The following is a 12538-nucleotide window of genomic DNA, read 5'->3' on the forward strand; positions in this document are numbered from 1 at the left end:
TCCTTTTTTGGAAACTGATGTTATTTATAGATCTTGAAATTTAATGTACTAGGCCTAGAAACTCCTACTAAACAGAAATAAACCCATGTATATATCATTACACAGTATAAACCTGCTTTGGCTACTTGAGGATAAAAAAAGAGACTTAAGAATCCTTTTAAAAGTCTTTTTGGTAAATAAGTAAATTTTTAACATATGAGAATACAGCCTTAAGAATGTAATGAATGACACTGAAAGAATATGTTAAAATTACAGATAAAACAGGATTCATAAAATGTTTTAAAAAGATTTTAAAGGAAACCAAGAAATTGCATGATGTTGAAGATGTTCCACGCATTAAAGTTATTTCAGTGGTCCCTCAAAGTTGGCAATGCCAAATTTATATGCATGCATGCATCCTTTCTATATCCTGTTGGCCCTACAGAATTTCACTGCAAGCTAAAATCTGAGCACATGCTTCAGAACAAATCCTTCATGATTCAAAATGCAGCTTTACATTTGGAAAGCAAGGTATGCAAAAGAAAGTGATTTTTTGTGTCTTGAAATTTGAGAAGAAAAAACCCCCAGATCTGAAACCATAAAGTCAAATAAATCCTTTCAGAACACTTGCAAAATGAATCTAAAATCTTAATATAAAACTACAGGAAATCTGTGATTAGTTACAACTAATTACACACAATAGATTAGTGTCATTTTATAGAGTAAACTGAAATCTCACTTGTAGGGAAACGTGCACAATTATATTAACCAGATTCTCACATGTCTAAGCTCTATGAAGTACCTATCACTATGTTAAACACTATGTATCTAAAAAAGATCCCTGTTCTCAAAGGTTTCCGATCTTGTTGGGGACACTTGCACACCTCATGCCAGGAGATCCTTTATAAAACAAAAATGTTCAAACTTGAAGTTATCACATAATTACCAGTGTAAGGCTGGCCACACTGGTTAACTCAGTCATAAATTACATTACTGGTTCTCGACTGGAGGTCATTTTGCCCTCTCAAGACTATCTGACCCTGTCTGGAGACAATTTTTCTTATCAAAAACAGGGAGGTATTACTAGCATCTAATGGGAAAAGGCCAGGGATACTGAACAGCGTAGTCCACAAGAATAGAATTATCCATCCAAAATGTCAATGGTGCCAAGAGAGGGCCCTGCAGAAGACTCTGGTGGCAAGGGGAATTCCTAGGAATCATAGATAGTTTTAAAAAGCACATTTTAGGGGAGGAGTCAAGATGGCGGAGGAGTAGGAATACCAGAATTTCCCTCATCCCTCAAACACAGCAGTACTGGGGTTGGAACACCTGGAATTCCAGGAATCTAGGATACAAACCGACAGAAGCATCTTTGGGGTGTACGGAGACAGTTTGGTGGGACACAGCCTTACAGTTTCTGATTTGATTTTTGGTCAACTCTTTTTATATACATAATATATTATTTTTCATTCTTTTTTTCCTCTCTGTTCTGGTTGTTTGTTTAATCAGGCATTTTTACTCTATTCTTTTTACACCTCTTGTATATCTCCTTCTTCTTTATTTTCCTCTCTCTCTTTCTGGATTAAGTCCTATAGTTTCTTTGATTCTCTGCCTGGTCTTTTTCTCCTCCCCTATCACTTCTCTATTTGGCATAAGGTTTCTTTTCCTCACATCCTTCTCTTTTCCAAGATTACTTCAATGAACAAATCAAAGCACACTTGGTGGACGATCCACTCTACCACGACAAGTAGTGAGATAAAGCAGCCCAGGACACAGTAACAGGGGGCATGTGACACACTTCAAAAACCCCTTCTGAACTACAAGGCCCTGAACACTGTACTATCCCTTTTTAATATAGTAGTACTCACAGGTAAAGGACACATAACAGGCTCTTAAAACATGTAAAGGACAGAAAACTAGCCAAAATCATGAAATGGAAGAATTCTCCTCAAAAGAAATTCCAGGAAGAAATGAGAGCCAGAGAATTGTTCAAAACAGATACAAAAAATATATATCTTATCAAGGATTTATAATAATGGTCATAAGACTAATTGCTGAGCTTAAAAATAGCATAGAAGACAGCACAGAATCTACTGCTGCAGGGATCAAGGACCTAAGAAATCGTCATGATGAATTAAGAAATGCTGTAAATGAAGTGCAAAATAAACTAGATACAGTGACAGCAAGGATGGGAAAAGCAGAGGAGAGAATAGGTGAAATAGAAGATAAAATTATAGAAAATGAGGAAGCTGAGAAAAGGAGAGAAAGGAAATTACCAGACCATGAGGGGAGAATTAGAGACCTAAGAGATTCAATGAAATGAAACAATATCCATATCACAGGAGTTCCAGAAGAGGAAGAGACAGAGAAAGGGGAAGAAGGTTTATTTGAACAAATTATAGCTGAGAAGTTCCCTAATCGGGGGAAGGAAACAGGCATCCAAGTCCATGAAGCAAAGAGGACTCCGTTCAAAATCAGCAAAAACAAGTCAACACCATGACGTATCATAGTGAAACTGGCAAAACACAAAGATAAAGAAGGAATTCTGAAAGGAGCTAAGGACAAACAGGCCTTAATGTACAAGGGTAGAAACATAAGGGTAGTAGCAGACCTGTCCACTGAAACTTGGCAGGCCAGAAAGGAGTGGCAGGGAATGTTCAAGGTGCTGACTAGGAAAAAAAATATGTAGCCAAGAATCCTTCATCTAGGGCTGCCTGGGTGGCTCAGTTAAGCATCCAACTTCAGCTCAAGTCATGATCTCATGGCTTGTATGTTTGAGCTCCACATCAGGCTCTGTGCTGACAGCTCAGAGTCTGGGGTCTGATTCTGATTCCAGGTCTTCCTCTCTCTCTACCCCTCCCCTGCTCACATACTGTCTCAATCTCCCTCAAAAATAAATAAAAACATTTAAAAAATGTTTAAAAAAAATCCTTTATCCAGCAAGGCTGTCATTCAGATTAGAAGGAGAGATAAAGGCTTTTCTAGACAAACAAAAACTAAAGGAGTTCGTGATCACTAAACCAGCCCAGCAAAAGATCCCAAGGGGCACTCTGTGAGTGGAAAGCAGCAAAGACTACAAAGGACCAGAAACATTACCACAAGCGTGAAACCTACAGATAGCATAATGACACTAAATCCGTATCTTTCAGTCATCACTCTGAATGTAAATGGACTAAAAGCCCAATCAAAAGACAGAGGGTATCAGAAATGGATAAAAAACCAAGATCCATCTATGTGCTGCCTATAAGAGACTAATATTAGACTTGAGGACACCTACAGATTGAAAGTGAAGGGATGGAAAACCATCTATCATGCTATGCGATGGCAAAAGAAAGCCAGAGGAGCCATACTTATATCAGACAAACCAGATTTTAAAACGAAGACTGTAACAGGAAGTGAATTAATTATATTCATTATATATTAAATATAATTATATCATATCATAATTAAGGCATCTATCCATCAAGAAGAGGAACAGTTATAAAATGTTTATGCCACCAAATATATGGATCAATCACAAACATAAGTAAATATATAAATAATAATACCTTGATTATAAGGGACTTTAATATTCCATTTACAGCAATGGATAGATTATCTAGGCAGAAAATCAGTAAAAAAAAAAAATGGCTCTGAATGACACATTGGAACAGATGGACATAACAGATATATTCAGATCTTTTCATATAAAAGCAGAATACACATTCTTCTTGAGTGCACATGGAACATTCTCCAAAATAGATCACACACTGGGTCACAAAACAGACCTCAACAAATATAAAAGGACTGAGATCATCCCATGCATATTTTCAGATCACAATGCTATGAAACTTGAAATCAACAATAAAAAATTTGGAAAGCCTCCAAATACATGGAGTCTAAGGAACATCATACTAAAGAATGAATGGGTAAACCAGGAAATTTAAGAGGAACTTAAAAAATATATGGAAGCAAATGAAAATGATAACACAACAGTTCAAACCCTTTGGGATGCAGCAAAGGCAGTCGTACGAGAAAAACACATTGCAATCCAAGCCTAGCTCAAGAAGCAAGAAAACCTCCAAATACAGAATCTAACCTCACACCTAAAGGACTAGAAACTGAGCAGCAAAGAGACCCCAAAGCCAGCAGAAGAAGAGAAATAACAAAGATTACAGCAGAAATAAACAATATCGAATCCAAAAAAACCAGTACAACATATAAATGAATCTAAGAGCTGGTTTTCTGAAAGAATAAACTAAATGGATAAACCCCTAGCCAGACTTCTCAAAAAGAAAAGAGACAGGACCCAAATAGATAAAATCACAAGTCAAAGAGAAGAGATGACAACCAATACCACAGAAATACAATTATTAGAGAATACTATGAAAAATTATATGCCAACAAACTGCACAATCTGGAAGAAATGGACAAATTCCTAGACACCCACACACTTCCACAACTCAAATAGCAAGAAACAGAAAACTTGAACAGACCCATAACCAGCGAAAAAATAGAATCAGTTATCAAAAATCTTCCAACAAACAAGAGTCCAGGGCTAGATGGCTTCCCAGGGGAATTCTTCCAGACATTAAAAGCAGAGTTAATACCTATCCTTCTCAAGCTGTTCCAAAAATAGGAATGGAAGGAATGCTTCCAGATTCATTCTACAAAGCCAGCATTACCTTGATTCCCAAACTGGACAAAGACCCCACTAAAAAGGAGAATTACAGGCCAATATCTCTGATGAACATGGATGTGAAAATTTTTTTTTTTTAAATGTTTTATTTATTTCTAGGAGAGAGAGAGAGAGAGACAGTGTGAGCAGGGGAGGGTCAGAGAGAGAGGGAGTCACAGACTGAAACAGGCTCCAGGCTCTGAGCTGGCAGTCAGCACAGAGCCCGACGCGGGGGCTCGAACCCACGAACCGTGAGATCATGACCTAAGCGAAAGTCGGACGCTTAACCAACTAAGCCACCCAGGCGCCCCTGGATGTGAAAATTTTCAACAAGATATTAGCAAATTGAATTCAACAGTACATTAAAACAATTATTCACTATGATCAAGTGAGATTCATTCCTGAGCTGCAGGGTTGGTTCAATATTTGCAAATCAGTCAACGTGACACACCACATTAACAGAAGTGATACACTACATTAACAGAAGAAAGGATAAGAACCAGGTGATTCTGTCAACAGATGCAGAAAAAGCATTTGACAAAATACAGCATCCTTTTTTAATAAAACCCTCAAGAAAGTTAAGATAGAAGGAACATATCTTAACATCATAAAAGCCATATATGAAAAGGCCCACAGCTAATATCATCGTCAATGGGGAAAAACAGAACTTTCCCTCTGAGATCAGGAACACAATAGGAATATCCATTCTCACCACTGTTGTTTAACATAGTGTTAGAAGTCCTAGCCTCAGCAATCAGACAACAAAATGACATAAAAGGCATCCAAATTGGCAAAGAAGTCAAACTTTCACTTTTCGCAGATGATATGATACTCTACATGGAAAACCCAAAAGACTCCACCAAAAACTGCTAGAACTGATACATGAATTCAACAAAGTTGCAGGATATAAAATCAATGTACAGAAATCAGCTGCATTTCTATACACCAATAATGAAGGAACAGATAAAGATATAAAGGAATCGATCACATTTACAACTACACCAAGAACCATAAAATACCTAGAAATAAACCTAACCAAAGAGATAAAAGAGCAGTACGCTGAAAACTATACAAAGCTTACTAAAGAAACTGCAGAAGACACAAAGAAGTGGGAAAGCATTCCAAGCTCATGGATTGGGATAATAAATATTGTTAAAACATTGATACCACCCAAAGCAATCTACATATTCAATGCAATCCCAATCAAAATAGCACCATCATTCTTCTCAGAGCTAGAACAAACAATCCTAAAATTTGTATGGAACCACAAAAGACCCCAAATAGCCAAAGTAATGTTGAAAAAGAAAACCAATGCTGGAGGCATCACAATCCCAGACTTTAAACTTTTTTTATGTGTTTTTTTATTTATTTCTGAGAGAGAGAGAGAGAGACAGCATGAGCAGGGAAGGGTCAGAGAGACAGGGAGATACAGAATCTGAAACAGGCTCCAGGCTCTGAGCTAGCTGTCAGTACAGAGCCTGTCGCGGGGCTTGAACCCACGAACTGTGAGATCACGACCTGAGCCGAAGTCATGCTTAACCGACTGAGCCACCCAGGCGCCCCACAATCCCAGACTTTAGCCTCTACTACAAAGCTGTAATCATCAAGACAGTATGGTATTGGCAGAAAAACAGACTCAAAGCAATGGAAGAGAACAGAGAACCCACAGCTGGACCCACAAATGCATGGCCAACTAATCTTTGACAAAGTAGGAAAGAGTATCCAATGGAAAAAAGACAGTCTCTTTAGCAAATGGTGCTGGGAGAACTGGACAGCAACATGCAGAAGAATGGATGTGAATCACTTTCTTACCTTGTACATAATAATAAACTCAAAATGAATGAAAGAATTAAATGTGAGACAGGAAATCATCAAAATCCTGGAAGAGAAAAAAAAGGCAACAATCTCTTTGACCTCAGCCACAGCAACTTCTTATCTGACACGTCTCTGAAGACAAGGGAAATAAAAGGAAAAATGAACTATTGGAACCTCATCAAGATAAAAAGCTTCTGCACTGCAAAGGAAACAATCAACAAAACTAAAAGGTAACTGATGGAATGGGAGAAAATATTTGCAAATGACATATCAGATAAAGGGTTAGTATCCAATATCTATAAAGAATGTACCAAACTCAACACCCGAAAAACAAATAATCCAGTGAAGAAATGGGCAAAAGACATAAATAGACACTTTTATAAAGAAGACATCCAGATGGCCAACAGACACATGAAAAGATGCTTAACATCACTAATCATCAGGGAAATACAAATCAAAACCACACTGAGATACCACCTCAGACCAGTCAGAGTGGTTAAAATTAACAACTCAAGGAACAACAGATGCTGGTAAGGATGTGGAGAAATGGGAACTCTCTTGCACTGTTGGTGGGAATGCAAACTGATTCCTACATTGGAAAACTGTGGAGGTTCCTCAGAAAATAAAAAATAGAATTACCCTATGATTCAGCAATAGCACTACTTTGAATTTATCCAAGATACAGCAGTGCTGATTCACAGGGGCACAGGTACCCCTGCACTATCAACAACAGCCAAAATATGGAGAGTTCACATGTCCATCAACTGACGAATGGACAAAGAAGATGTGGTTTATATGTACAACCGAATACTACTTGGCAATGAGAAAGAATGAAATCTTGTCATTTACAACAATGTGGATGGAAATGGAGGGCATTATGTTAAGTGAAAAAAGTCAGTCAGAGAAAAGACAGGTATTATATGTTTTCACTCATATGAAGAATGAGAGAAACTTAACAGAAAACAATGGGGGAAAGGAAGGGGAAAAAATAGTTTTAAACAGAGGGAGGCAAACCATAAACAACTCTTAAATACAGAAAACAAACTGAGAGTTGATGGTGGGGAGGGGAAATGGGTGATGGGCATCGAGGAGGACACTTGTTGGGATGAGCACTGGGTGTTGTATATAAATGATGAATCATGGGAATCCACCCCCCAAACCAAAAGCACACTGTACACACTGTATGTTAGCTAATTTGTCAATAAATTCTCTATAAATAAATAAAGAAGCTAGATTAGAAAAAAAATTTTTTAAATAGTGCCTTGTAAACTGTTTTATTTTTATTCAAAAAAATTAATCTGCTTTGAAATTTCATATAAGAGCAGATTTGAGATATTTATGGTTATACCAGCAAACAGGAAACATGTTTGGGGATTATCATCAGAATGATATATGCTCTAATCCCATAAGCAACTGAAAGGGACTGGACAAGCCACTGCCCTGCTAGAATACCTTTAAAGACTAGAAAGGAAACTGTAAATCAAACCGAAAACTCAGAATAAGATAGCTTAAGAACAAAAAGTAAAATTCTAATGAATCCCCCATAATTCACTTCATTCTAAATCAATTCAACAAATTTATGTAGTATAGTGTTAGACACCAAATGAATAACACATGATCTCTCAAGGAACTGCAACAACCTTAAAATTTTCTGTATCTGTGGATCTAACTCTATTATCAGCTTCTAGGACTCTGCTCCTTTCCCTTTGTCTATTTAAAGTATGGTGTTCAAAGATGCTTTCTACTACGATGTTCCTTACAGATTATTTGTATACCCAGACACAAAAGAAAGGAGCACCATACCAACAAAGACTTATTCTTCATTTTTTAAACATGCTTATTTATTTTGAGAGAGAAATAGCATGAGATGGGTAGGGGCAGAGAGAGAGGGAGAGAGAGAATCTCAAGCAGGGTGCATGCTGTCAGCACAGAGCCTGACGCAGGGCTTGAATTCACGAACTGTGAGATCATGACCTCAGCCGAAATCAAGTCAGATGCTTAGCTGACTGAGCCACCCAGGCACTCCAAGACCTATACTTTTGATGGTGCCTAACACTTACTTCATATTTACTAAATATTGTTTCAGGTCTCATTAAGTAAAGGAATAAATTGCACTGGCTATAAGATAAAACCTATTTTCCAAGTTCTGTTATAAAACCATCAGTCTACCCTTCCAAGGAAATCAATGTATCCAACAGAGTCTGTTACCAATTCTTGGGAATCATGTTCTTCATCGTATTTGAAAAAGGAGTTGAGATTCTCAAACAATGTAGGTGTGCTGCAAAGCTTTTAGGCAGAATCAGACTGGGGTTATTACCAACCTTTCTAACTCTTATGGGAAGATTTCAAAACACAGGAGTTTTAAGTCATAAATACTATGAAACTGAATTCTTTCTCCATCATTCCCAAAGGTGATGTTAGGCAAATTACTTCACACAATGTGATATGTTAGGACTTGGTTTTTCAACTGTGAAATGGAAATCCTATCAATTATTCCTTGAAGAGCAAAGGATATAATACCTACATGAGCTAGAACATAAGAGGTCTTCTACAGAAATATTATTTTTTTTCTCTCTGGGCTCTACCTGTATTTACCAGCTCACACTTGTCAAGTGCTAACTTCTCAGGGGCCTGGTATGAGCAGAATATAACAGTGGTCGACCACAAAAGTTCTATGTTGATTCCAAATCTGAATGAGGTAAAACTTCAGCTGAACCCAATCAATGCAAGGAAACCATGGAAAGTAAAACTGCTTAAAGCCTGTTATTCTGTGTTTCTACTGTAGTGTAACAAATTATGACAAACCTAAAGGATTAAAACAGTAAATTTATTATCTCACAGTATCCATGAGTCAGAAGTTCAAGCACAACATGGCTAGAATCTCTGCTTACAGCCCAACAAGGCCAAAATCAAGGTGTTGTGCAGGCTAGGCTCTGATCTGAACATTCTAAAACTGAATCCACATAAAGTCAGTTCCTTGTAATTGTAAGACTGAGGTCCCCATTAACTTGCTGGATGTCAAACCAGGGACCACTCTGCAACTAGAAGCCAACTGCATTCCTTTTCATGTTCAAACCAGCAACGGCACATCAGTACTTCTCACACTTTGAACCTCTGAGTTCTTCTGCCACCAGCCAGAGAAAGCTCCTTACTTTTAAGGGCTCATTTAATTACACTGGGTCTGCATGGGAAATCCAGGATGATCCCACTTTAAAGTAAACTGTACTATATAAAATAACATTATCAAGGGAGTGCTGTATTACCATATTCACAGATTGTAGGGATTACGGTAGACAGCTTTGAGGGGCCAGTCTAGAAACCCTGCCCCCCACATCCAGTTGTCCCAAAAGAAATGAAAAGGAAAAGTTATATTCAGGAAAGCCTTTAACTTTATTAACCGTATAGCAGAAAATAAACTGGAAAAAAAATGTCTAAGGAAATTAAAATGTCTATATGTTTATCCCAAGAGGAAGAAAACATGGAAAGATAAAAACCAATATCATTTATTGGGATAGCAGGATTGTGAGGGAAGGTATATGCTTGATTTTATTTCCATTAACACAGCAACAATTTTCTTGAATAATAAGTATTACCAAAGGGGGGAACAAAAAGTCTAAATGTTGAAGGAACTTGGGTCAATGATAAAAAAGAAAACCAGGTACAAATAAAAAGCCTATTCCCCTGGAAGGAAAATAAAGGGAGATCCAATTAGAGGAGAAGAGCTGGACAAAGGCACGAACCTTGGGCCAACCAATACTTAAGAATTAGAAGGAGTTTGAAAAAGAAATCAAGAAGGAAACAATTAGAGCACAACCAAGATATTATGATACAAAGTCCAGTGAGGAGACTGTTTCAAGAAGGAAGACAACAGTATAAAATGCTAAGGGGAATTCAAAGTAGACAAAACCTTTGAAACAGGCCTGCTAGATTTAGCAAGAAGCAAGTTAGCAGGGACCTTTGTGAGAATAGTTTCATGGAAATAATGGGGGATGGAAACAATTTTGAAACAGGCTGACGATTAAATGGAAAGTAGGAGATGAAGATGAGTGTTGACCAACTCTTTTGATGAGTCTTCATGTGAAGGGGAAGAAGGCATATACGGGAAGAAGCCAATAACGAAAAAGAAGTTGTAAATACAGACCAGAGAAGTGGTAAGAAAATACTGTCACTCAAGAGGCAGGAAGGGACAGGATCTAGAGCACCGGTAGAAGCCCAGGTCTCATCTAAGAAAGACAATTCTCACAGTAAAAGACAGGGAAGAAATAAACTGTGTGGACTCAGGTAGTTTGGTTGCCTAAGAAGGGTAAGGGAGCTCTTATCTGCTGGTTCCTACGGGCTCTACAAATTTAAAAGGCAAAATGTTCTGCTTTTAAGTGAGAACAAAGCACAAGGCATTGAATGTCTGCAGAGAACAACAAATTATTACCAAGAAATGCAATAGAAAATAGAAGAATGGACCCAACACACATAGAATTCTAGAAGGAACAGGAACGTATGAAACTGTAGGCTCTGTTCCCCTTCAGTGGGTCTTGGCAACCTGGAAGCAGACACAAAAGCAAGAGTACCAGCTGGTTTTTTTCGGTATTACACTTCCTGACTGGATAATGGGTAAGGAAGCTAAAGACAGGGCTCAGCAAACATTTTCTGTAAAAAGTCAGACAGTAATTACTTTTAGACTATTGTGGATGGCACGGTCTCTGCAAACACTCCCCAACTTTGGTGCAAAAGCAGCCATACACAACACATAAGCGAGTGGGCATTAACTGTGTTGCTGATAAAAACAGGTGGTGCCCTATATTTAACTTGCCATGGCTGCAGCTGACCAACCCCTAGTGTAAGGGAAGGAAATAAAGACACGAAAAGGGACTCGTATCAGAGGGAGCAACAGGCTAGAACTTAGAAGAACTGAAGAAATGAAGAGAACTGAAATTTTATGGCATGAATAAACTAGAACATTATTAGAATAGCAAGGTCTTAGAAAACAAACCTTGGAGCCTATTTCACAAACATCAATAGGGTCATTATCTCCACAGCAATCTGTACTCTTATCTTTTCGATGGGGATCTTCCCAAGTCTAAAAACAGAGGGAGAAAGGAGGCAAAAATATAGGTTAATACTCACTAAAATGTATCTTAATTTTTCCACATGATCACAAAGTTTTATAGTCATAATCCAAAGGAAAAATTCTCAGAAATTACACAGGCTCCACATCAACATGCCAGCACAACTTTAAACATCATAATAATTAAGACAAATTTACAGTATTTCCTCCCCCCCGCCTCTCATTTTTCTGTATAATCACATCAGAAAATGGGCAGTATTTATAAACATACTCTTCTTCCAAGGTGAGTCAGCATGTGAATTCATGCTCACTTTCCAAGTTTTTTTCAGAGGTTTCCACTGTCTGTGCTGATTCCACTGGCTGCCTAAAGTGTTGCTTCCATCATTCACTGCTTCCTTTGTCATGGTAACAGCACTGGGTCTGGCTTTCCGTGTTTGAAAATATACTTTCTATTCTTTAAATGACTTCTACTAGAAAAATCCCCAGTTTTCCCTTCATAAACTAAAGAACAAGATAGTAACTACAACAAATAAAAGAAAAGTCTCTTTTTGTCTCACTTTAATTCATTTTAAAAAGTCCTCTATTTTGTCATCAAATCTCAAGACCTTGACAAAAACACAAAAAATTGTCAACTCTATAGTTTACTGAAAAGATATACCTTGTTGGTTAAAAAATATACACATGGGCATTTTTATAAATGAACACCATTCACAGAAATTTGTTATTAAACTTAAGTATCCCCTTAGGCAAAATCCTTCCACAAAAGCCTCATAATTACCTGATTCTAAATGGAACAGTGGAAATTCCCTAAAATTATTTTCCTCAGATTTATATTATAAGATCTGCGGAGACTGTGTCACCTCAGGACTATCATGTAGAGATAATTTCAGATTATCCAAACTTGGTTCTTCTAATTTTATAAAGATAATTTTAAAAATATACTCTTATTTATAGCTAAACCTTAGATAAACTCTAATATTTTCCTTCTGGTCGTAATTATACTTAGGAATAAACTGAACCCACCT

The 12538-nt window shown here is 37.4% G+C and overlaps 1 protein-coding gene across 1 annotated transcript in view; it reads right to left on the bottom strand.

Annotated features, from left to right (window-relative positions):
• PPA2 (inorganic pyrophosphatase 2) overlaps positions 1-12538 on the bottom strand; it is a 104767-nt gene that overhangs the window by 43773 nt on the left and 48456 nt on the right. Inside the window, exon 8 of the mRNA XM_077755721.1 lies at positions 11439-11525. Within this exon, the coding sequence (XP_077611847.1) occupies positions 11439-11525 (87 nt within the window). The remainder of the gene's footprint in view (positions 1-11438; positions 11526-12538) is intronic.

The sequence above is a fragment of the Crocuta crocuta genome, unplaced genomic scaffold, assembly GCF_008692635.1.
Source record: "Crocuta crocuta isolate KB4526 unplaced genomic scaffold, BGI_CrCroc_1.0 scaffold92, whole genome shotgun sequence".
Classification (NCBI taxonomy): domain Eukaryota; kingdom Metazoa; phylum Chordata; class Mammalia; order Carnivora; family Hyaenidae; genus Crocuta; species Crocuta crocuta.